This window comes from Gopherus flavomarginatus, chromosome 3 (assembly GCF_025201925.1).
Source record: "Gopherus flavomarginatus isolate rGopFla2 chromosome 3, rGopFla2.mat.asm, whole genome shotgun sequence".
Classification (NCBI taxonomy): domain Eukaryota; kingdom Metazoa; phylum Chordata; order Testudines; family Testudinidae; genus Gopherus; species Gopherus flavomarginatus.
The window spans coordinates 222,489,897-222,514,917 of record NC_066619.1 but is presented as its reverse complement, the minus strand read 5'-3'; the positions used below and the strand labels follow the sequence as shown (position 1 = coordinate 222,514,917).

General features: G+C 46.2%; 1 protein-coding gene across 4 annotated transcripts; it reads right to left on the bottom strand.

Annotated features, from left to right (window-relative positions):
- Positions 1-12,482: 12,482 nt before the first annotated feature.
- CDKN2AIP (CDKN2A interacting protein) lies at positions 12,483-16,605 on the bottom strand. 4 transcript variants are annotated; one of them, XM_050945324.1, is made up of 4 exons: positions 16,169-16,605; positions 15,914-16,044; positions 14,192-14,835; positions 12,483-13,795 (listed from the first exon to the last, which is right to left on the bottom strand). In XM_050945324.1, exons 1-4 carry the CDS (start codon positions 16,600-16,602, stop codon positions 12,725-12,727), a joined length of 2,280 nt encoding a protein of 759 aa, XP_050801281.1. In that variant the 5' UTR covers positions 16,603-16,605; the 3' UTR covers positions 12,483-12,724. The 4 variants fall into 4 exon arrangements, with proteins under 4 accessions (XP_050801281.1, XP_050801279.1, XP_050801280.1 ...); XM_050945322.1 differs by having other exon boundaries at positions 12,483-14,119; positions 14,204-14,835; XM_050945323.1 differs by having other exon boundaries at positions 12,483-14,119; positions 14,240-14,835.
- Between the last annotated feature and the right edge of the window lie 8,416 nt (positions 16,606-25,021).

Below are 25,021 nucleotides of genomic sequence, written 5' to 3'. Positions count from 1 at the left end.
CCATGTTACCTCTGATCCCTCCACTGGCTCCCCCTTCTCGGTCACATTTAACATAAGCAACTTGTTTTCACTTTGAAGGCCCTTCACAGTCAACCTCCCACCCTGGCTGTCATCTCTGATTCTCTATCAAGATGTCAGCCTCTACCACACACTTGTTCAACTTTCAAACAAGCACCTTTGTGCTTTCTCCCATGTTGCCCTTCACTCTTGAGAGGAGCTGCTTGTAAACATCTGCAAAAACTACCTCATTATCCTCCTTCAATACTATCCTTAAAATTCTCCTTTTCCATGATGCCTACAAACAGCTCAACAATTGTTAGGCTGTTGGTGTGAGACCAATGCTTATCATGCTGACCTTATTGGCTCATTGTTTCCTTGTGCTCTCCAGACCATGTCTGTATCTATCTGCTGTCTCTTTTGTTTTTAGATTTTAAGCTCTTTGGAGTAGTGACTCTCTTCTGTGTTTGTACAGAACCCAGCACAAGGGAGTCCTGGTCCATGACTATAGCTCTTTAGCACTATGGTAATACAAATCGTTGTCAGATGCTCTTACTACACAAATGATCATAATAAATAATAATCATCCCTCAGCTCTTCATCCCTCCTCTACCCAAACATATTAATCCAAGGCATGATCACAGATCAAGGAGGGAATTTTTTTGCAGAAGATTATTAAAATATTGGTAACACCTAACAGAGTTACTCAGCATCATTACATCACTTAAAACACAACGTCAAAAACACAAGAAGAGTTAAAAAAACGAGAGAGGTTGGTTAAATCTGCTTTTCTTCTTATGTAACAAATATTTTTTCAAAGTGAACTCATCTAAGATAGCACAGTAAGTAGCTTTGCAGCCTATTTGATCCCAGCCTACTAAAGCCACACTCAGTCAACTGCAAGTGGCAATTCTTTAAAAGATTCTAGTTTCAGATGTCAGAGCTAAAAATACATTTTCTGTAACAGGAACATTGCTGGTGGGGAAAAAATATTTAACTGGACTTATTGAAAGTCAGCTATGTACTGCCTTATTTATAGACAATTGTATGTGGTACTTGCAAATCCTCACACACCATTTTCAAGTCATCTATTTGCAACAGCACTCAGTATAATATTTCCACTCCTCTCTCACTGATTTTTATAAATATTGAAAATATTACCAGGTAGCAGTTATTCTCAAACATGGAGGTATCTTAAATGCAGGTAGAATCGAGTGTGTCTGATTAGTCATGTGCAAGCAGTACGTTATTCATAATCCTAGATCACTCAGAATATACTCTTCATTTTCCTAATGTTAGCATAGGTCTTCAGTCAATTCAGTCTTTTATTCCTACAAGAAAGGAGAATAATATTTATACTAGATAAATCTATACAATATGACACCAGACTACAAAATATTACATGGAATACGAAAACAAGTTTAAATGACTAGAATACATTTCAAGGGAAACCTAGAAAGTGGAAACACATCATCTGTAGTACTGTAGTAGCAAATAACAAAGCTATCTAAATGGCATGTAAAATAATAGCTAAGGGTTGTCAATTTGGGTACAACATACGACATACAAATTTGTGTGAAAAATATGTTTACATAGCAGAGATAGAAGACCCTGAAGACAACATTTTTCTTCGAAGTAGATGTGAGAGCTGCTTCCACCAATAAACAGAGATACCAAAGCAAGACATTAGCTCCCTACAGCCTGAGAGATCACAGCACCATCTGACGAAACTAGAACACTCAGATTTCATTACCGTTTCTCCAGATCTGTGCCATCCCTCAGTGTTTTCTTTATGACAGGTTCTTTGACAGAATTTTGTTATTTGATTCATTTAACATAGCTTCACTGACATATGGCTGTTCAGTATGACAAATTAGAGGAGAAAAGAGGTAAAGAAAGGAACAGTATAAAATGGTGGCTGAGTTTCCAGATTATAATAAAAATGTCTGCTACATATACTGTTGGTTTAGAAGCTCAACAAGCTCCACCTCAGAGAGGCCCCAGACCCAGATCAAGGTTCAGGAACAGCCAGCAATTATCTGCAGATATTATCTTGTCCTTCAGAATCTCTATTTGCTTTCTTAATTTTTTAAAGAAAATCTCTATCTGTTACGGCTGAAGCGAAAAACCTCAAATGCAAATCTCTCAGTGCAGAAATGTGTCAGCAGAGAGCCTCGAACAACAGCTTTTAGAGATCTGAACTGTCTTATTCATCTCAGTAAGAAACTAAGGCAGATGCCCCATGATTGGAACATCGTAATTGTAATATTAGATCAGACCAAAGGTCCATCTGGTCTAATATCCTGGACGTGACAAGTATCAGATGCTTAAGAGCAATGTGTAAAAACCTATAGTAGGCAGAAGTAGAAGTAGTCTGCCCCCCCTTGGGTCTCATACTATAATAGTTAATAGATTGACTTAAGCCCTGATGCACAGGTTTAAATTCTGGAAGGGATACTGTCATAATTAATTCTGATAACTCTGGATATTACGCTTATATGGATATCCATATAAATATTCATTTCCTTTTTTAATCTTGGTAAGTCATGATGATCATTTAAGTTTTAACAGTAACTATTTTATCCCTGGTGTAAGATAGCGTAAGATAGAAGAGGACAGATCACATGTCTGCATAATTTACTGTGAGGAAAGTATAATTTTGGTGCTAGGTGATGTTTGGGAGATTCACCAACTTTTGTTTTTCCCCTATCAGGAAGGACCCTAATCCAAAGAGTCTGGCAGGGTTCATGAGCATATAGAAGCCCCATCAAAGGGGAATCAAGTGGCAATGCTATCATATTTTGAACACCCAAACAATTAATTGTGTGTGAGGTCTCATTTTGGAGATTCACGTGGGTGGAACTTATTTGTGGAAGCAGGTTGGAATAGTACCACCACTTTTCTTCCTGCATTCTGAATGCTACCCCAGACAGAGAAAAAGTCAGAAACAGAGACAGCCAGCACAAGGGAATTTGGACAGCAATGAAGTTTGACACAGAGCAGTTCAATTACTTGTCAGTAGTCTAAAGTAAGAAAAAGCCATTAAATAAACAAGTTTAAAGAAAAAAAAACAGCTTATAATTAAAGATAAAACCTAGATCAACTTAATAGCTTGAAGCTACCCTTCTGACACTGGATCGGCCTAATATCTCGTCCAAATCATGTCCATTCAAATCAATAGAAAGCCTATGGACTTTTCACCACTGTGTCATCTAGCCCTGATAAAAACATCTAAACTCTCTTTACACTAAGCTTTCACTATTGCTATCACTAGCGGTGCTGCACTGGTGGAACAGTACTAGTTACATTTCTACCACTGCACACAAGCCTACACAACTGCAGTTTGAAGGAATATATTTATATTCTGAATGAATCCAGGGCCTGCTTCCATTTATGTGACTGGAACTTCCCATGGGTCAGGTGAGCAGGATTTGAATTTATTGATTGATGCAATAAATTCCTCCTAGTGCTGCTGATTCTTTAGTTATACTGAAATCTATTTTACTCATCTAATTTATACATCCTTAGTTTGCTTAATCAAAACTACTATTTGCTCCAGATACGTGTCATGCTTATTTCATCTGCATCCCATTCTTTGAAATGCACCTGAACTGTTTGAAGTCCTGATTTAGGCAATAGAGGTGCTAATTATTTACTTGCAATAATTAGTTATGTCAAGGTTCACAGCTGATCAAACCAGTTATTCCTGACATGTTTAGGAGTGTATCTGTCAATTCCCCAACACATACATTTCTTCCTGCACCTATATATAGCAGTGACTTCCGGTAAATTAATTTGGTTTGATCCACCCAATCCATTCTGTTGTTAAAGGTTGTGTGGGTATTTGTACAATTTAACGGCCGTACCTTATGTTCCCATTTCCAGGGGGTGCCTCAAGAACTATGTCAAAAGAACTCAGTCTCAGGTAACCTAGGATTGTTGCTGCATTACATGTAGTTGCTGCTGGCAAAAGACCAGGCGTTCTGAGAATGAGCCCCGTTGTGTTGGTGCGGCAGCGGGATCCCCCGGAGGGAACCGCGCCTGCGCACTACCTGCGTTCCTGTGGGAGTGACGGGCAGCCCATCCCGCGCCCACCCGCTCAGCCCGGGGGGCTTCTCGGCGGGAGAACGTGAGCCTGCGAGGCGGGTCACTGCGCGCTACCGGGCGCGCGGCACTCTCTGCCGGGGGTCCGGGGACTTTCCCCTAGGCGGGCTCGGGAGCCCTGGAGGAACCAGGGTCCTCAGCATGTGGCCTAGAGAGCAGGTCTTCAGAACGCCCTGGTAGTGCAACTCCGCGGGCTGCCTTATATCGGCCTGCATGTAAAATATTTTACAGTCACAGTGAGGCAACGGGCCGCAACCCCAGGGGGAGATGGTTTATCTTACAGCGCCCCAGAGACCCACACAGGGAGCGGGGCTCCACGTGCTCGGCGTCCAGCTTAAACGCAAAGTAACTGCCCCAGCTACAGACAAACATTTACCTCTGAGCGTCAGATCTTGTTGTCACATCACGTGTGAATATATTATGCAGATTAATATCGCTATGGCCCCCTCCCTTCCCAATGGGGAGGAGCTACAGAGCAGAGTTTGCAACGGAGGGACGGGGTCGGGCATTGTTTTGTGTCCCATCACACTCGAGTTACGTCAGAGGGGCTGCAGCGCAGCTTCTAATTCTGCTCAGCGAGAAGGGGATGCTGGGCGCTATAGTGTGGAGAAGCGTTGGTAGCAGTGCCGGTATCTGCTCCCAGCTGTCCGTGGTCTTCAGATCCTCTGCCTTCTTTCTCCAACACATCCCTCATAGTCCTTCTGCAGGGACCATAACGTTCACCCTTCCCTCCTTCAAACGTGGGCACCCGGAGGGCCCAGCTGCATCTGTCTTGGGCCACTGACTGGAGTCAGAGTAACGCTAGTGAACCAACTGGTCTTCCACCACAAAGTGATGATTTAAGGGGGAGCGCAGTCTAGATGAAAGCAGTTGCACCCCTGCTGCATCTTTGCTGGAGGTGGGGCTGCAATGTTCTTGTGTAGTTGGGAGGAAAGATAAACATCAATCTCAATATAATTGCTTGGGTGGTTCTGAAATAATGAAGGCTCAATTAGTGTATGTTTTTGTGGGTGATTTTTAAAAAGCAAGCCCTGATTAACCCAACAATTACACACATCCATCTCGCTTTAGGGGTAGTTTTCAGGCTACTCATGGTATTATCAGGCCTGGGGTGTTTACAAATAATGGTAAATGTTGATGACTTTGACATATCCAAAAAGACAAAAAATAGATAGTGTTAATACCAAATGTAGCTGGCTGAGTTTGCAACACCTTACACTCAACTTCAGTGCCAAAACAAGGGCAAGGTGAGTGAGGCACTTGCCTTGGGCACACAAAGCAGAGGGGCACAGCTCTACCATGATTAGCAGTGCTTTGACAGCAGCTCTATCGTCGCTGCTTCCTCGGCGGCAATTTGGCGGCGGGTCCCTGAGTCCTTCTCAGAGGGAAGGACCTGCCGCCAAATTGCCGCCGCCACTTCATTCATTCTTCAGCAGCAATTTGGCGGTGGGTCCTTCTTTCCGAGTGGGACTCAGGGATGCACCGCCAAATTGCCACTGAAGAATGAATGAAGTGGCGGTGGCAATTGGCGGCAGGTCCTTCACTCCAACAGGGACTCAGGGACCCACTGCCAAATTGCCGCTGAAGAGCCTGGAGCTGGCCCTTGCTTCAGGTGCAAAAATTCCTTGTTATGGCTCTGCTTGATTTGGTGGCATTTCTTTGTTTGGATGCAATATAACTTTTGAATGTCATATTGGATCCATTCCAAAATTTCAGGAACTGTTCTAGGCTTTAGTAGGCAGAATTGTATTGATTTTGGGTAAAATCAAACCAGAAGGGGAAAAAATGGGGACACAGAGAACCGCGATCATCTGTTTAGCAGAGCCACAGTTTCAAGCTTCTCTGCAATCTATAGATCGGGGTCAGCAAGAACTGGTGTGCCAAGTCTTCATTAATTTAAGGTTTCGCGTGCCAGTAAAAGGTTTTGTGTGCCAAACCAGCAGCGCGTGTGTCAGACAGAACCCCAGACAGGCATGTTATAGGGATATGTGTTCCATCTATTGCCCAACCACAGTTAGGGAATCCCATTGCAGCAAAGCCATCCATTATGACCTGCACATTTCCCAGAGTCACTACCCTTGATAGCAGAATGTCAGTGATTGCATTGGCTACTTGAATCACAGCAGTCCCCACAGTAGATTTGCCCACTCCAAATTGATTCCCGACTGACCGATAGAAGTCAGGCGTTGCAAGCTTCCACAGTGCTATCGCCACTCACTTTTCAACAGTCAGGGCAGCTCTCATCTTGGTATTACTGCGCTTCAGGGTGGGGGTGTCATAAACAGATAGCTAAGGGTTAACGTCTCTTTCACCTGGAAATAAGTATCTGAAGCACCTGACCAGAGGATCAATCAGAAAACAGGATTTTTTCAACTCTGGGTGGAGGGAAGTTTGTGTGTGGGTCCTTTGTTCTTGGTCTTCTGCCTGTCCCTCTCAGCTATGAGAAGGATTTTTTCTATTTCCTGCTTTCTAATCTTCTGTTTCCAAGTTGTAAGTACAAAGTTGGTTTGTTGTTTTGTATTTACATGTCTATAGTGGCTGGAGTGCTTTGAATTGTATTTTTTTTGAATAAGGCTGTTTATTCAATATTCTTTTAAGCAAATGACCCTGTATTTGTCACCTTGATACAGAGAGACCATTTTTATGTATTTTTCTTTCTTTTTATATAAAGCTTTCTTTTAAGACCTGTTGGAGTTTTTCTTTAGTGGGGAACTCCAGGGAATTGAGTCTGCAGTTTACCAGGGAATTGGTGTGAGGAAGAAGTCAGGGGGAAATCTGTGTGTGTTAGATTTACTAGCCTGACTTTGCATTCCCTCTGGGTGAAGAGGGAAGTGCTTGTGTTTCCAGGCTGGAAATGGGGGAGGGTGGAATCCCTCTGCTTAGATTCACGGAAGTTGCTTCTGTGTATCTCTCCAGGAACACCTGGAGCGGGGAAGGGAAAAGGTTTATTTCCCTTTGTTGTGAGACTCAAGGGATTTGGGTCTTGGGGTCCCCAGGGAAGGTTTTTGGGGGGACCAGAGTGCCCCAAAACACTCTAATTTTTTGGGTGGTGGCAGCTTTACCAGGTCCAAGCTGGTAACTAAGCTTGCAGGTTTTCATGCTAACCCCCATATTTTGGACGCTAAGGTCCAAATCTGGGACTAAGTTATGACAGGGGGAAAGCAACTCACAGAGTTCCAGGAAAGTGGTCTTATGCATGCGAAAGTTTCACAGCCACTGGGAATCATCCCATACCTGCAACACTATGCAGTCCCATCAGTCTGTGATTGTTAGCCAGGCCAAGAATTGGCATTCAACTTAATCAACCAGCCCCACTGCCACCATGATGTCCCAATTGCCACAGCCTGTACTTTCAGGAACATCTGTGTCCATGTCCTCATCACAATCATCCTCGTGCTGTCATCTCTTAGCCATGTTCTGCACATACTGCAGTATAATGCACAAGGTGTTTACAATGCTCGCAAGAGCAGTGGTGAGCTGAGCGGGCTCCATGCTTGCCATGCTATGGTGTCTGCATGGATAACCCAGGCAAAAAGGCGCTAAATGATTGTCTGCAGTTGCTTTCACAGAGGGAGGGAGGGAGGGGAGAGTGACATGTACCCAAAACTACCTGCGGCATTTTTGCCTCATCAGGCTTTGGGAGCTTAACTCATAATTCCAATGAGCAGTGGATTGTGGGAACTGTGGGATAGCTTCCCACAGTACACTGCTCTGTGAGTCGATGCTAGCCATGGTTGTGAGGACGCATTCCGCCGACTTAATGTGCTTAGTGGGGACATACATAATTGACTGTATAAAATCGATTTCTAATAATCGACTTCTATAAAATTTATCTAATTTTGTAGTGTAGACATACCGTTAGTTAGGTGTGATAAGACTGCTTTAGACACGGCATACAGCCTGTTGTTTTAGTCTCTAGAAAGCATTATACTTTTATTTGTAACTCATGGTTATTATTGCCCTGGCCCTTAACTTTTGTTAATAAACTTGTATTTGTTTTCACTATAGATTACTCGGTTGTTGTATGGACCTGATACTCAGTTCAATCAAACAAGCTAGTGTGTGTATACTATTCCCTTGGGAGGAACAAACTTGGTTATTAACTGAGTGTGTCCAACGACAGGGGCTGTACACTTTAAGGGAAAGCTTTTCAAGTTTTAAGCGCAGACAAGACCTTAAAAAAGTGTGAACTCCCTCACAGACACTTATTCTGAATTAGTGTTCTTGATTTAGTTTATTTTAAAGCAGTTTAACTAACCCACTATATTCTTTCCTGCATTTCTGCACACAAGTCACAGGTCTTTACTTTTGTGATCCTCCCCCTATTTTATACACTCTATGGTTATAGAATTGTTTATATTAATCATTTGTGTCCTGTATGTTTTTATTTAGAATTGAACAGGGCTTAACAATTAAGGCTCAATACCCTTATAACCAGTTGCAGATCAGGAAACTGGGGGACCTGGAGTTTACAAAGGCATCAAAACAGCCAGAAATTGAAATACAGCTTTCTGACTCAGTGCTGTGATGAGTTCAGCAAACACCATTTCCTTCCACTATGAGTTCGGAGAAATTCTGACTGACCCCCCCACCCCCCTCCCCACCTTTTAAAAAGTCGAGTTAAATTGTATCTTTGGTTAATACTTAATTCAAGCACTTGTTTGTTGGGACCACTTCTTTAGCTGCACGGCACACAGAACTCTCACTGAAATCAAAAGTTACATACCTTACCACCAATGAGTTTATTATGCAAAATAGCTATAGAATCATCACTTTAATGTATTGCAATCAAGAGTATAGAGCTTAGGTACTCAAGATGTTACCACAGAATCTGGGGGCCTCACACTCTTTAATGTATTTATCCTCCCTCACAACCCTCTGAGGTCGGGAAGTAGTTATCCCCATTTTACAAATGGGAAACTGAGACAGAGACTAAGGTCCAGATCTTCAAAGGTATTTGGAAATCTACTTTGTCCAAGGGCACACATCAAGCCTGTGGCAGAGCAGGAAAATGAACCCAGTCTCCAGTAGCCTAAGCTGGTACCCTAACCACTACACCATCCATAAAATACATTTTCTTACCTATCAAATTTAATCTGATGACAATTTTTTTCCCAGCTGTTGCTGCAGCAAACTCACCATCAAGCTGTATTCTGCCTTCTATGATACCATCAGAAATTCAGGAATTATAAAGTAGTTTTGTCAATTCACAGGACTGAAGAGAACCATGTAGACCAGGGGTTGGCAACCTTTCAGAAGTGGTGGCAGGAGTCTTCATTTATTCACTCTAATTTAAGGTTTTGCGGGCCGGTCATACATTTTAATATTTTTTAGAAGATCTCTCTCTACAAGTCTATATATTATATAACTAAACTAGTGTTGCATTGTAAAATAAACAAGGTTTTCAAAATGTTTAAGAAGCTTCATTTAAAATTAAATTAAAATGTTGATCTTACGCCACCAGCCTGCTCAGCCTGCTGCTGGTCTGGGGTTCTGTTCATCTAGGCCGGCAGCAGGCTGTGCAGGGCTAGCAGCCGGGACCCCAGGCTGGCAGTGGGCTGAGCGGCTCAGCCCACTGCCGCTCAGGGGTTCCATCCGCTGGCTCCTGCCAGCCGGGATCCCGGCTGCTGGACCCGCTCAGCCCGCTGCCAGTCTGGGGTACCTACCTTCTCCCTGGTTCTGGCCCATTCTCTTCCTCTCTCTGCACTGAGCTGAGGGTTGGAGTGACTGAGCACAGGGCTGGGGGTGAAGGGCCTGGCCAGGAGCTAGAATGAGGGAGGGGTCTCAGGGTTGGGGTGTGGGGGCACTTACCTGGGCAGCTCCCATTTGGTGTGAGGGATGCAGGTGGGAATGTGAGTGGGGGTGCAGGAGCTCCTGTTTGGTGCTCAGGGTGGGGATGGGGATGTGGATGTGAGTGGTGCATGGGATGTGGAAGGGCTGGAGATGTGGGGGGTGCAAGAGTCAGGGCAGAGGGCTAGGCACATGTGAGGAGGTGCAGGTGTCAGTAGGGGGGTTGGGTATGTGTGGGGGTGCCAGAGTCAGGGCTGGGGTCATGCGGGGGGTGTGTGTGAAGGAGTCAGCAGAGGACTAGGTGGTACAGGGCTTAGGGCAGGGGCCTGGGGGTGTGCAGGGGTGCAGAGCTCAAGGCAGAAGACTGGGTGATTGCCCCCCCAGAACCCCCAACCCCCCTCACTCCTTGTCCTGACTACCCCCTCCTGGGACCCCACCCCCTATCCAAGCCTCCCTGCCCCTTGTCTCCTGACTGCCCCCCTAGGACCCCTCCCCCTACCTGTCCTCTGACTGCCCCAACCCTTATCCACACCCCGCACCCAGACAGAACTCCCTAGACTCCCATGCCTATCTAACCACTCCCCATCCCCTGACAGGTTCCTCCAGAACTTTGGACCCATACAACGCCCCCTGCTCGCCCAATCCCTCTCCACACTCCTACCTCCTGATAGCCCCACTGAACTACCAACCCCCCCAGCTCCTTGTCCCTTGACCATCCCCTCCAGAGATCCCCCCCTGCCTAACTGCCTCCCCAGGACCCTCCTTGCTGCCTGTCCCCTGACTGCCCTGACCCCTATCCACCCCCCATCCCCTAACAGACCCCGGGACTCCCATGCCCCATCCAACCCACCCTGCTCCCTGACTGCCCCCTCCAGAGACCCCCGCCCCAACCACCTCCCCAAATCCCACCCCCCCATCCAACCCACCCTGCTCCCTGTCCCTTGACTGCCCCCATCCCTTATCCAACCCCCCCCCCCGGACCCCTTACCATGAGGTTCCCCGCTGATCCGGAGCCCTGCCGCCGCGCACGCAGCGCTCTGAGGGGCAGGGTGGGGCTGCGCAAGGCACAGGCCTCCAGATGAGCGGGGAGCATCTTCCCCTCCCCATGGAGTCAAATGGTGCCCCGTGGGAGCGCTCAGCCCCAGCCCCCAGAGCGCTGTACACCACGGCATGGCTCATGCGGAAGCGAGGGGGAAGGCAGGGGAGGGGCCGGCGGCTTGCTGCGCTTGGCCCAGCACTCCGGCCCTGGAGCGCGGACCCTGCAGCTTGCCGCATCGGCAGGATTTTTAATGGTACACTGGGGTCCCGGCAGGCCCCAGCATGCCATTAAAAATTGGCTCGCGTGCCCTCTTTGGCACATGTGCCATAGGTTGCCAACCCTTGATGTAGACTATTCCTCAACTTTTATTAGCTCTACAGTGCTACCGGTTGTAGAATTTGATATTGATAGTATAGAGCAGATCTGTTGAGTAAGATAGCACCATTTTTACACAGAAAAAATGCCTACCACTATTTTAAATTTGAGAAACTCCTTTCACAGCATTGAAAAAGCACTATGAACAACATGCTCTCAGCCATTACTTTTATTATTCAGTGTTTTATACACTCCATTTATAATTCTTTCCAGACTGCTGCACCTAAAGGGCCATAGTTTTCCTTGATCTCTGTATGAAACTTCCTGATATCAGTTTGAGTACTGAGTGTGTAAAGAGAGTAAAATAAGGCTCAAAATATGAGTATACTCATTTCAGAAGACACTCAACACAACAGAAGCACTTGCATTTCCTCTGCCCCTACATTTAATTGATGAGAGTGGGAATAGTATACATTCCATTATTTACTGGAAAATATTGTTATTCTAGTTTTACATTACTATCTCTTGTGCATCTTAATAAAACAATAAGAACCACCAGTAACTACACCTTGAAACCCATCCACACTGAAGCCAGTATAGTTTTCTTTTTATATATAAAAAAATACTGCTCCGTTGATCATTTTCACAGATGCTTCTGACCCAGTTTAATGTCTAAGATTTTTTTTCCAAAAGAGATGTAACTAACGTTTATCAAAATGGTGAGTTTTCAAAACATTTAATAGCTAAAACAAAATATTAAAAGTGAGGATATCCCAGAAGTTTATTATTTTTAATAGTAGCAGTCATAAAATATGCTTATATAGAAATCCATGTTTATCTGAAAAACAAAGTGTAAATGGTATTTCACAAATTTAATTTGGTTAAAGAGTTTTGGTGGTTGAAATCACCCTGATCATTATTTACTGACAACTTACTATTGTAATAATGTTAAACAGGATCACATATTATTTTAGGATTAACTTTAAAATGTTACAACTTTTCATAAAAATAGTCGGCCAACTATTTTCTCTCTTTTAAACAAGAATAGTCAACATTGTGGGCAACAAATTTCAAACAGACAACCTTTTCCTTGAAATTTAACAACTTTCAACTATTCAAGTACTATGGTCCCTATATACATTCCTATGCAGCTAAAAAGACATGGTAGACAACTGAGCACACTACCACCAAATCGTAAGAATTACAAAATTATTAGACTTTAATCAAATTGTACCTTAATCTTTTAATTAAAAATAGAAGACTTAGGTAGACTATTTAGCAAATAAAACAGCACGCTAGTGTGCTCTATATTAAGGCATACCTTTAAATGCACACTTCTTGCCATCTATAAGAAGTTATTTACAATTGCTACAGTGTGAAAGGAACAATAATGTAATTGTTCTGCAAAACTGAGAAATACAAAATATCTGGAAGCCTACATTTTCAGAGTACAAAAGTAACCCTCAGTTCTTATGTGTCCTACAGGATCTCTTGAGGATTTCTTAAAGCTGGGGGTAAATTTGAGGGTTTTGATTCTTCATCAAGAAGTACCAAATCTTCAATTTCACGTCCTTTGTACTTTCTTTTACATATCTTTACAATAACATTCTTCTTTAGAAATAATTTCAAAGCTTCCCTCGAAGCTATAGCTTTGGCATTTTCCTTACTTTTTCCACAGCCAGTACCCAAATAAACAGACTTGCACCTCAGTTCACAAACTATATTTTCATGAGAGCTTTTATTTTGAGGTAAGTCTGCAAGTTCCTTCAGTGGAACAAAAGTTACATCTAAAGTGGCTTTCACAGACTGAATGGATGAGTTTAGAAGTTCTGCATGATTCACATTGGGACTAAAACCTCCAACAGCAACCAACTTCCAAGCCACAGATTTGTACAGTCTATTGAAAAAAGGCTGTCTTTCTTTTGCATCTTCACTTGTTAATGGCTTCCATGACACTTTAGCAGGACTTTCACTAGTCTGGGAGCTGCTTTTGGAAGCCACCGCTGATGCGCTGGTCTGGGAACTGCTTTTGGAAGCCACCAGTAGAGCGCTGGCCTGGGAGCCGCTCTTGGTAGCCGCCGCCGCGGGCGGAGCGCTGGCCTGGGAGCCGCTCTTGGTAGCCGCCGCCGCGGGCGGAGCGCTGGCCTGGGAGCCGCTCTTGGTAGCCGCCGCCGCGGGCGGAGCGCTGGCCTGGGAGCCGCTCTTGGTAGCCGCCGCCGCGGGCGGAGCGCTGGCCTGGGAGCCGCTCTTGGTAGCCGCCGCCGCGGGCGGAGCGCTGGCCTGGGAGCCGCTCTTGGTAGCCGCCGCCGCGGGCGGAGCGCTGGCCTGGGAGCCGCTCTTGGTAGCCGCCGCCGCGGGCGGAGCGCTGGCCTGGGAGCCGCTCTTGGTAGCCGCCGCCGCCAGAGCACTGGCCTGGGAGCCGCTCTTGGTAGCTGCTGCCGCCAGAGCACTGGCCTGGGAGCCGCTCTTGGTAGCCGCCGCCGTGCTGGCCTGGGAGCCGCTCTTGGTAGCCGCTGGAGCACTGGCCTGGGAGCTGCTCTTGGTAGCTGCCTGAGCGCTGGCTGGGGAGCTGCTTTTGGTAGCCACTGCCGCAGGAGCGCTGGCCTGGGAGCCGCTCTTGGTAACCGCTGGAGCACTGGCCTGGGAGCTGCTTTTGGTAGCCGCTGCCGCCGGAGCACTGGCCTGGGAGCCGCTCTTGGTAACCGCTGGAGCACTGGCCTGTGAGCTGCTTTTGGTAGCTGCTGCTGCCGGAGCACTGGCCTGGGAGCCGCTCTTGGTAGCCGCCGGAGCACTGGCCTGGGAGCCGCTCTTGGTAGCCGCTGGAGCACTGGCCTGGGAGCCGCTCTTGGTAGCCTCTGCCGCCGGAGCGCTGGCCTGGGAGCTGCTTTTGGTAGCCGCTGCTGCCGGAGCGCTGGCCTGGGAGCTGCTCTTGGTAGCCGCTGCCACCGGAGCGCTGGCCTGGGAGCCGCTCTTGGTAGCCGCCGGAGCGCTGGCCTGGGAGCCGCTCTTGGTAGCCACGGGCGGAGCGCTGGCCTGGGAGCCGCTCTTGGTAGCCGCCGCCGCCGCCGGAGCGCTGGCCTGGGAGCCGCTCTTGGTAGCTGCCGCCGGAGCACTGGCCTGGGAGCCGCTCTTGGTAGCTGCTGCCGCTGGAGCACTGGCCGGGGAGCTGCTCTTGGTAGCCGCCAGCGCCGGAGTGCTGGCCGGGGAGCTGCTCTTGGTAGCCGCTGCTGCAGCACCGGGCAATGTACTCTTCTTTTCATGTTTGGTTTCCATAGTTGAATGATAATTCATTCTTGACTCAGTTCCAGATGAAGCAGGTGCTGCAGTTGAATTTTGCTTGGTAGTTGTTTCATAATTAGCTGCTTTTGTTTCTGTTCCTGTTCCTGGCACTGCACTCTTTTCTTGGTTTGAGATAGAGGATGACAGTGAATGCTCTGAATCTTTTCCCACATCTTTTTCCTCTTTCTTTGGCAACGTGCTCTCTGTCTCCTTGGAAACTTCTGTCTTTGTCAACTTAGCATCATTTCCAACATCCTTACAATCTCTGCTTTTGTCAACAGCTCGTTTCTTGCAAGGTTCCTCTACCCCTTCTAAAAAACATAAACAGAGTTATGTCCTTACTTCCATAGCTATATAATGCATAGCTCCCTGTCTACTGGCAATTGATTTAAAGTGTCTAGAGAGATTAGTCCAAACAAAAATCTCTCCTGGCCCTAAAACTGATTAGTTTAAATCAGTGGTTCTCAACTAGGGGTATGTGTACCCCAGCCAGAGGTCTTACAGGGGTATATCAACTCATCTAGATATTTGCCTAGTTTTATAACAGGCTACATAAAAAGCACTAAAAAAGTCAATACATACTAAATTTCATACAGACAAAATGAGAAAATAAGTAACTTTTCAGTAATAGTGTGCTGTGACACTTTTGTATTTTTATGTCTGATTTTGTAAGCAAGTATTTTTAAGTGAGGTGAAGCTTGGGATATTCAGGACAAATCAGACTCCTGAAAGGGGTACACTAGTTTGGAAAGGTTGAGAACCACTTGTTTAAACACCCACAAACTCAAGAGTTTGAAATCTGATTCCAAATGTTATCTTGAAATTCCAAGGCATTTCAACCTCAGAGAGATATGCTAAACTGGGTGCTATGATACAAACATAGATCCAGGGTTCAAATGCAAGGTTTTGATTTGGACACCTATTTTGCTTACTAAAGCTCTTCAAAGCACTGTTTTCTTTTGAGAATTTATTTAAAACTAGACACGTTTACAGCCAATATGAAGTTGGATATGCTTCACATTGATCATCATTAATATGAGAAAAGCCCACTGTGAGCATAATATAATGGGGTGAAAAGTCAGAGAACAAATACTTGCAACAGGCTGACAAACCTATTTAAAGAATACTTTTAACTTAGTAATTCAGAAGCATTTGATGCAGTCAAACAGCAACACTATTGCTTAAAAGAGCAAGATACCATACTCTCATGTTTAAAGTTTAACACTAAGACTCACAAATGAGAGTTAACACTGACATAAAACTATTATCCTGAGAGGTTTTAAATCCTGGCTATTTCACCGATTATTAAAGATGGTCAAAGACAAGTTCTCAACATTTGAAAATCGTTTTCTAGACTCCTAGGAATTGTCACAGCTATGATCTGCTAACCATTGCTACTTGATATGCCTCTTTTCTTCACCTTGGCAACCAGTTCATCTCTCGTAGTGTGGGCAGGCGCATCGGTCACTTTGATGCCTTCAGCCATTTCCAGCACCTTTTCCATCACTGACAGCGGGTACCTGGGCAGGGGAGACAACGAGAGCGAGCTCAGCACGTCTCCTAGGGAAACGCGCGCCCGGCAGGCCGCAAACGGGGCGCCCCAACCCTGGTCAGTGCCCCTCCGCCACCGCCCACCCCACTCACCGGCAGCCGAGGAAGACGTGGTTGGCCCACACCATGGAGAGAGAGACGAGGCGCTGCAGGGCCCCGCTGTCCCCAGCCGGCGAGCCCCCCGCGTTGCGCAGCAGGAACTCGCGGCGGTGCCGCCAGTGGTGCTCGGGCTCGCAGTCCCCGCGCAGCGTCTCCACCCAGGCCGTCTCCTCCCGGCTCCGGCCCAGCGGCTCCGAAGCCGCGGCCTCCGCCATGTTCGCGGCTCGGCCCCGCGGCGCCTGCCCGCCTCGCCTTCGGCTGAGGCCGCTACTGCAGCGGCTTCCCGCCTGCACGCGCGTCGCGAGCCCGACCACCGGCGAGCCCGGACCCCCTCCCGCCTCGAGCCGCTGCACCGGGCGCGCGGGGACCGCTCTCGGAGCCAAGAACAACGGATGCAGCCGATTCGCCGCTTCCTTCCGTCTGTCCATTATGACCTCACTACCGGTGCGGCCGCCCTCTTCCCTCGGCGGGAGAAACCGAGCCGCGGCAGCCAGCCGCCTTCCCAGCGTGCTGTGCGGTTCGAACTGGTGTCTGTTGTCTCTCTCGGGCTCTACCGCCGGGAGCGCTTAGGGAAGCGGGCGGCTGCACCGCCCTCATAAATAGGAACGTCCGTCCCGTCCCGTTCCAGGAGTGATTATGACGTCATCGGGGCGCTGTCCAAGCTTTGTGCCCAAGATACCTGGCAGGAGGGTCAGGGTCTGCTTCAGAGCAGGAAGGTTTTCCAGGAATTGGGATTTTCCTGCCCCATTGCATGGTCCCTGCCCTGGCACCGTGTCTGCACTAGACCCCTTGGGAACAGGGCTGCCCAGAGAATTCAGGGGGCCTGGGGCAAAGCAATTTCAGGGGCCCCTTCATTAAAAAAAAAGTTGCAATACTATAGTCTCGAAAGCAGCAAAGAGTCCTGTGACACCTTATAGACTAACAGACGAGGCTAGCGATAACGAGGTTAGTTCAATTAGGGAAGATGAGGCCCTCTTCCAGCAGTTGAGGTGTGAACACCAAGGGAGGAGAAACTGCCTTTGTAGTTTGCTAGCCATTCAGAGTCTTTGTTTAATCCTGAGCTGATGGTGATGGTGTCAACTTTTTAGATGAACTGAAGCTCAGCAGTTTCTCTTTGAAGTCTGGTTCTGAAGTTTTTTTCCTGCAGGATGGCTGCCTTTAAATCTGCTATTGTGTGTCCAGGGAGACTCACGTGTTCTCCAAATGGACACAAATCAGATATTAGGAATGGCAAGAAAAAAAAACCTGTACACAGACTCCTCTCAGACATGGCCATGGAGTGATCCCTCATAAAGTATTTTTTAGCTTAGAGGAAAATACACTGGCTTGGGAATTAGGAGACTATGAGTTTAAGTCTCCTACTGTTTCTGTGCACTTCACAACCCTTAATACAACTCTTCCTTCCCACCCCTGCCTTGCCCTCAGTTTTCCAGATGCCAGTAGCAGCTGTGCTTTCTGTGCCTTTGCAGCGCTCAGAAGTGAGATAGCAACTACAGCCACCATTGCCTGTGGAAGGTAGTGCCAATATCCAGTGCCATTGCCCTGTACTCATACCCATGGAATAGGAACCGAAGTTTTATTGTTTCATGACATCAAAATTATTCCATCACCACCCCCCCACCACTTGCCTTGGTGGGCCATATTCACCATGGCTGGGGATGGAGAGCAGTGCTGTGCAGAGGCACTCCAAAGCTGAAGTATCAATAAACATGTCTTATAAAAAGTTGTGGGAATAAGGAAAGGGAGTTTTGAAATTTTATCTTTCCCTTTGTGTTGTGACTGTAAATCCAATGATACATCAGTATGTTTATATCAACAGCTGCTGCTGTTGTGGCTTGGAGGGATGCTGCTTCCACATTTACAGACTGCCTGACACTAATGAGGAAAAGAAAGAAGAGAACTAGGGAGAACATGTTTAGTGAGATCCTTCAAGCCAGTGCTGCATTGGACTGCAAATAAATGGCTTGTTGGAGGGCTAATATGGCTGATGGCATGGAGAAGGAAAGAGCAGGCAAGCCCACAGCTTCACAGTCACTGGCCTCTTAGAATCATGGTTGGTGTATGTGTAGCTGCAACAGACTACATTTGTGCACTGAAATGGACAGAAATGTTTGCTGCCTTCCTAACTTTAAAGTTACATTCTGTTAATCTATGCTAAAAGATTGTATTGTAATGCCGGTCTTTCACATTGGTTTTCTGCCTTAGTTTTGCCACTCAATAATTTTCTGTTTTTGGAGACTATAACTATCTTTATTAGTTCACAACACATGTTGCAGAATGAATAGCAGTACTCATGCCACACCGTACTTGCAAATGTACAGCAAGCACCATACAACTCAGCTTCAGAAAAACACACAGTGCTATTTATAAAGGTATAGCAAGCACTACACATTGCTAGCAGTACCAAAGCTCAAGGCCCAGAGAACAGTCCAGCACAGAATGCTACTGTGGCTGACCGTTTAAATGCTCTTTCAAAGCCTCCCTCAATGGCATAGCTCCGTGCTTAGCTCTTGTAATGGGCCTTTTGTCTGGCTTTTCAAGGTCAGCAGACAGAAGCTCTACCTCTGCCCTGGGAGCAGCTTTTTCCCCTTTGCCTCACAGATATTATGCAGGACACAGTAGGTAGCTATAAACAGGGATAATTTTCTCACTGAGATTCAATCTAATGAGTAGACACCACTAGGGTCCCTTCAATCTACCAAAAGCATATTCAGTCATTCTGCATCTGCTGAACGGCTAGTTGAATCTGTCCTTCATACTGGAGGTGACCAGTGTTCAGTTTCATGAGCCTGGAGAGCAGGGGGTAGGTTGGGTCCCCTAGAATCACAATTGGCATTTCAACATTGCTGATGGTAATCCACCGGTCGGGAAAGAAAGAATGTCCCTACTTGCAGCTTTCTGAACAGTCCTGTGTTCTTAAAGATGTGAGCCTCATGCACCTTCCCTGACCAGTCACACTGATACTGATGAAGGTCCCCAGTGATCCACCAATGTTTGCATAAACATAGAAAAGTAGCCCTTTCTGTTGATGAAGTCTGTGGCAAGTAGGCTAGTGCCAAAATATTCATGTGCATGCTGTTTATCTCCCTACCAGAGTTTGGAAATCCCAATGCTGCAAATCCATCCATTATGTCCTGCAATTGCCTGTAGTCCCAGCCGTGCGTAACAGGATATGATTAATCAGGGCTGGCTTTAGGAAGTGCGGGGCCAAATTAGAACAGTTTTGACAGGGCCCCGGCAGGGATGACTATATTAAAAAAAAACAAACATGTAAAAACCCACATGGGGCTTGTACTCACCGGGCGGTGCGCCGAGTCTTCGGCGGTACTTCGGCAGCGGATCCTTCACTTGCTCCAGGTCTTCAGTGGCACTGAAGGACCTGCCGTCAAAGTGCTGCTGAAGACCCAGAGCGAGTGAAGGACCCACCACGGAAGTGCTGCCGAAGACCCGGAGTGCTGCCGGGTGAGTAAAAATTAAAAAGGCGCCTCTAGCCAGGGAAGGGATTCTCACTGGGCACGGGGCCCTCTTAGGCGCGGGGCCCGATTCGGGGGAATTGGTGGAATTGGCCTAAAGCCGGCCCTGTGATTAATGACCCTAAACACTTATATGGCAGTGGTCCCCACTGTGGATTTTTCAAACTAAAAATGATTCCCCATTGACTGGTAGCAGTCTGGCATTGCAAGCTTCCAATCACCATTTGTTTCTCCACTGTCAATGCAGCTCTTATTCTGGTGTCCCTGCACAGGAAGGTTGGAACAAGCTGGGCACATAGATTCATGGTCTTTCATGTCTGAAAGTTCTGCACCCACTGCTCATCATCCCAAACCTGCATTATGATGAAATTCCACCAGTCAATACTTGTTTTTGGGGCCCAGAAGTGGCATTCCACTGTCTGTAGCTGCTTTGTTAATGTCACTAACAATCTTGAATTGTTTTTTGCTATGTCCCTCAGCTAACTGTCCTCCAAGAAATTGTCGTCTCTCCTGTTGTTGTGGTACTTCCAATGGGTCTCCAAACACAGGAGAATTGTGCATCCTGTGTTTGCAATGTTCATGAGACTATTGCAGATCTTTGCAGGTTCCATTCTTCTGTCAGAGATGGTGGAGACTGAAAAGTGCTTTGTGGGTTTAAAAAAAAAGTGCAAAAATTAATTGATATGGATGCTATTATGGCACAGAGAAAGTTTCATGCTGGGAACCTGGATCTTAAGTCCTGAGATCCCTGGGTTGTCATTTTTATCCTATAACAAATTGCAAAAAAGTTCCAAAAAGCATAACTCCAGATGGCAGCGTGCGACACACTGGGATACCTACCCATTGTGTACCACATTTCACATCAACACTACACTGCTGGTGAGCATGCTCAGCGCTGACGCAAGCAGCCAAGTACGTACGCACAGGAGCGATATACAAACTTTGGTGGCTCTACGCTAATGTAATGTGCATTGACCAAAGTTTGTAGTGTAGATATGGCTTTATAATCCCTTCTTCATTATTCTGTATTTGAGGGAATTCATCCATTCCCTGGTACTAGACTGATGCCTAAACTGGTGGGAGACAGCTTGTATTTCCCCAATTCTGGAGCTACTGGCCATTTCGTCTGATTGCACACTGACTGGCTTGGCCCCCAAAGACATTGTGACAGCTGGGAAAGAGGTAGAGCACAGGACTGCCTCTTGCACCTCTGACAGGCTCCAGGAATATCTACTGTGCTGAAGGCTCATGTTGATTGAGTGTAGCGGCCCCCAGTGCTGGTAATTGTCACTGGGGAAGGGCTTTGCATCTAGCTGGTCTCTTCGCACCAGTATAGCCAGTACTTAATTTGTAATGAAAGTTGTGCCGGGGCTCAAGTAATTTTTTTACTATCATAACTGATGCAGCAAGCCCAGAGGTGCCAGGGCTATGAACTGTTAAGCCTAGAGGTGCTGGAGCTCAGCCCTAGGAAGCCCTGGCACAAATTAAGAACTGAGCATAGCCTTTTCTTTGGTGCAAAGTGGCTGAAGGGCAATGATGAATTGGGCCTTATATAGCTTGTGACCTACTGTGCCTGGGGCAGCCCTCACTGGAAAAGCCAAGGTCAGGGGCAGGCTACAAAAGGAAGAGCAGATACTCCCAAGACTGGTGGGTAATGCTGAAGTTAAACTCCTCAACCAGTCACACACTGTGCTTCTGATCCCCCATACTGGTTATTAAGAAGCAAAAAAGAAACCACCCAGCCCCCTTTAATGCATGTCAGTTCTCTGGCTCCCAGCCAGCACATGGGTGTCCAGTACAGTGAGAAGTTATTTAAAAAACTCTGCTCATATAATACAGAATGTTCTTCTGACCCCAAAAGGCCACATTACCAGGTCAGTATAGGTTTGGATCTTACCCAAAATACCATGCTGTCAGTCAATCCTTTAGTGTCTAAAACTAAAGATTTATTATAGAGAAAAAAGAAAGAACAAAAAGAGCGATGTTAAATGGTAAAGCAGTCACATACATACAAAGATTTCAAAGTCCATACATCAGGTTCCTAGCAGTATGGGTGAGTTTGCCAGTTTGAAAGTCCCTCTGTAACACATTCACAGCTTGGATGGGTCATTCAGTCCTTTGTTCAGAGGTGCGTTTGAAGAAAGGTTACTCCAGTAGAAACAGGAATGAAGACAAAATGGAAAAGATGCAGCTGCCTTTTATAGTCTTTTGCCATACAGCGTGTATTTCCTTTGTTCCAAACACAAGCTGCCCAGCACATGGCCTGGCAGCCTTAGGGTATGTCTACAGTACCCAACGGATCCAAGGGTAGTGATCGATCTATTGGGAATCGATTTATCGTGTCTAGTGTAGATGCGATAAAATCGATCCCTGATTGCTCTGCCATTGACTCCGGAACTCCACCGCGGCGAGAGGCAGAAGCAGAGTCGACGGGGGAGCAGCAGCAGTCGACTCGCCGCCATCCTCATGGCCAGGTAAATCGACCTAAGGTACGCCGACTTCAGTTGCGTATCTTAGGTCAACCCCTCCCCCCCAGTGTAGATCTAGCCTAAAAGTTCTGGCCATAGGCATGCCCCTGCATGCCTTGCTGAGTCATAAAGTGTATCCCTTGCCTTCTCTCAATGGGTCAGTTGTGTAGCTGATGTCCCTTGATGGGCAGTCAAGCAGGCTAGGCAATGCTGATGCCAAACTGTCAGGGGGTGTCATCCAGATGCACAGTACAAATTTGGAACTACAGACATCTCATACATACAACTTACAATACAAAGGTGGTACAAACACAGAAACAAGATGATCATACCTGGCAAATTATAACATTTTTGCAGATACCTTACAAGGCATATCTGGCATAACTCATTGCGATTTTACAATATTAGTACACGTAATATCCCAAAGTGTCCCCCAAATTCCATACAGCGTCACATAGGTGTAGGTTGATTTAGGAAGTGTACGTAGAAGAGAAAAGAAAGAAATCATGTGCTGTTAATTAAAAAAAAAAAGAGGCAGAAAAAAGAATGAGAGAGGCAATGCTTTCATTCTCACCAGGGAAGGCACTTCTGAAGCTAAACACCTCATTGGTGGTGCTAATACTGTGCAATTAATTTTCAAGATAGGAACAAAAGAGAGGTGGTTTTGTTCCCACTAGGCAAAGCAGTTTTAAACACCTCATTGATGGTGGTATTGTTAGTCATTTGGGGCTCCATAATAACTTCTCTTGGTAAAAACAAAACTAAAATCTCCAGGTGAAACCCTCCAATGGCTATTGTCACAACAGTGCACCCTCACTTGCTATATCAGGAAAGTTTATTTCTGCTCCTGAAACTAGTGTAGCCAGATCCAATTATTTCTGTGACGCAAAGTCCCACTGAAATGAATAGGGCAGTTTCCCCATTGAGTTCAATTATATTTTGTGCTATAAAGATAATATGCCATGATACTATTTACACAGCTTAATATGAGCAGTCTGCACCTAAGAGCACAGCAAAGTAAAAAGAGCTCAGAGTTATTATCACAGTAGGGTGAGAACAAAGGGCTCTTATCAACACATTGGAATAAATTCTTAGAGCGCCATCCATGGGTGGGTCCTTGTAATTATCATCAGGCACTTACAATGAAAGCTCCAGGTTGGATTCTGTTAAAAAAGCAACTTGACACCATCACCAGGAAAACAAAATTGCAACTGACGTCTCACCCTCACACAAGATGGCATTCACGTTCCACTAGTGCAGCACATCAAAATCCTCACAGTCAAGCAAGGGACATCAGTGTATTTCAGTTCTACTAATGCATGTGTGGATGTGCACCACCTCCCACTGTGTCCCAGCCAATGGACCAGAAAACATGGAAACACTAATTTGCATTCTCCCAATCTAATTGTCTCAGACCATGGAATTTTATTAGATACCATGTCCTCCAAGAATCCTCAATACAAAGAGGAAATGCTTGTTAAAATAGCATCAAGGACTTTATTTAATCCCATCAGCAGATGGAAATTCAGGATGAAGACTACTATTAAATTCTTACTTCCCTCTGTTGTGCCACTGTAAACAACTCTGCAGTGTAAAACCGCCCTCTGTTGTGAGGCTTCATCATAATCAAGAATCATGTAGTGTAAGCTTAGAGAGTAAAATTACAGAGATAAATGAAGGTCTTAACTGAATCTCTTCCCTACGTGCGTATGTGTGTGTTCTCCACACCTTAATGGTTGCTTTAAACATTGTTTTGTATATAATAAATTGATATGTGGAGCTGGTAACACCACCTGTTACTTAGGCTACCAGACACTTACCATTATATGACCCTGTTTCCAGCTGTTTATAACTTTGCTAAACTTCCACTATTTGGGCTGAAAATTTCCATGCTGGTGGTCTACCTCAGTATGTTTTTTTTTAAACATTTGGTTCTGAGAATGAAACAAGGGAAAAATACGTTTTGCTCATCTTAAATTCTTGAGACCCTTTCTCTCGAAAGCTCCATTGCCCAAATGGTTTGGAGCAGGGGCTTGACATTTGGCAGGAGGGGTGGCCTTTGTGTCAGGGATGTGCCTTCTGCATCCTCGTGAAAAATCTGCATTATGTGGCCAAGTTATCAGCCTCTGAAAAATTGCAGTTTGCACATTCTCAGTAGACAAGTCTTCAATTTTAGTAGCTAAAGTCTCTGAAGATTCCCACAGCTCTTAGTGCTGACCAAATTGCGCACATGCTATCCCCACAAAACAAGTGCTCGTGCACCATCCCCTCACCACTCCAATGTGTGACAGGACTGTACATGCATAGTCCTACAGAGCATGCTCCAGTTCAGAGCTATGGGGCTAAGAAGGGCTTTCACCATAATTACTGCTCCAGACCATGGTGAGGCAAGCCATTGGCACTGAGAGCATAGGAGCCTCTCTCTCTTGTGCTTTCAATGTTGCTGGCACACAGGCAGCATGGAGGTGATGAAAACAGTATATAAACCTGAATAGAACAGAGGAGGATGCTGACTGATTGAAATGCAGAGGGGACAGAAGCCAAACGAGGTGGAAGGAAAGGATTAGACTGGGACAAGGACTCTGACAAGAATGAGACTGGAAGGGACAGGAGAGAAACTGTGACTGGAAGCTGGAGCAGGGAAACTGGGCAAGATGTCTGGAAGCTGGGGGAAAAAGCAAGTTGGGGCTGGTTGGGCCAGGAGACTGGGATTAGGACTCACTGAGCAAGAAGACTGGGCTTATGAGCCAGGGAGGGAAATGGGGACTAGGAGCCAGTTGATTGGGTGAAGTGTGATGCTTCCCAGGATCACCCAGGGTTATGACACACCTCACAACCGCCTGCCTTTAGTGTGAAGAAGTCTTGTCTGTACCTGCTGTGGATCAGCTCTATGAAACCACCTGTCT

Excerpts from the sequence above, each read along its gene's own strand:
- CDKN2AIP (XM_050945321.1), bottom strand. The coding sequence starts at position 16,602 with ATGGACAGACGGAAGGAAGCGGCGAATCGGCTGCATCCGTTGTTCTTG. Across the intron at positions 16,045-16,168 it reads CACGTCTTCCTCGGCTGCCG|GTACCCGCTGTCAGTGATGG; the intron begins GTGAGTGGGGTG and ends TCCCCTGCCCAG. Across the intron at positions 14,836-15,913 it reads AGGCATATCAAGTAGCAATG|AAGGGGTAGAGGAACCTTGC; the intron begins GTTAGCAGATCA and ends TATGTTTTTTAG.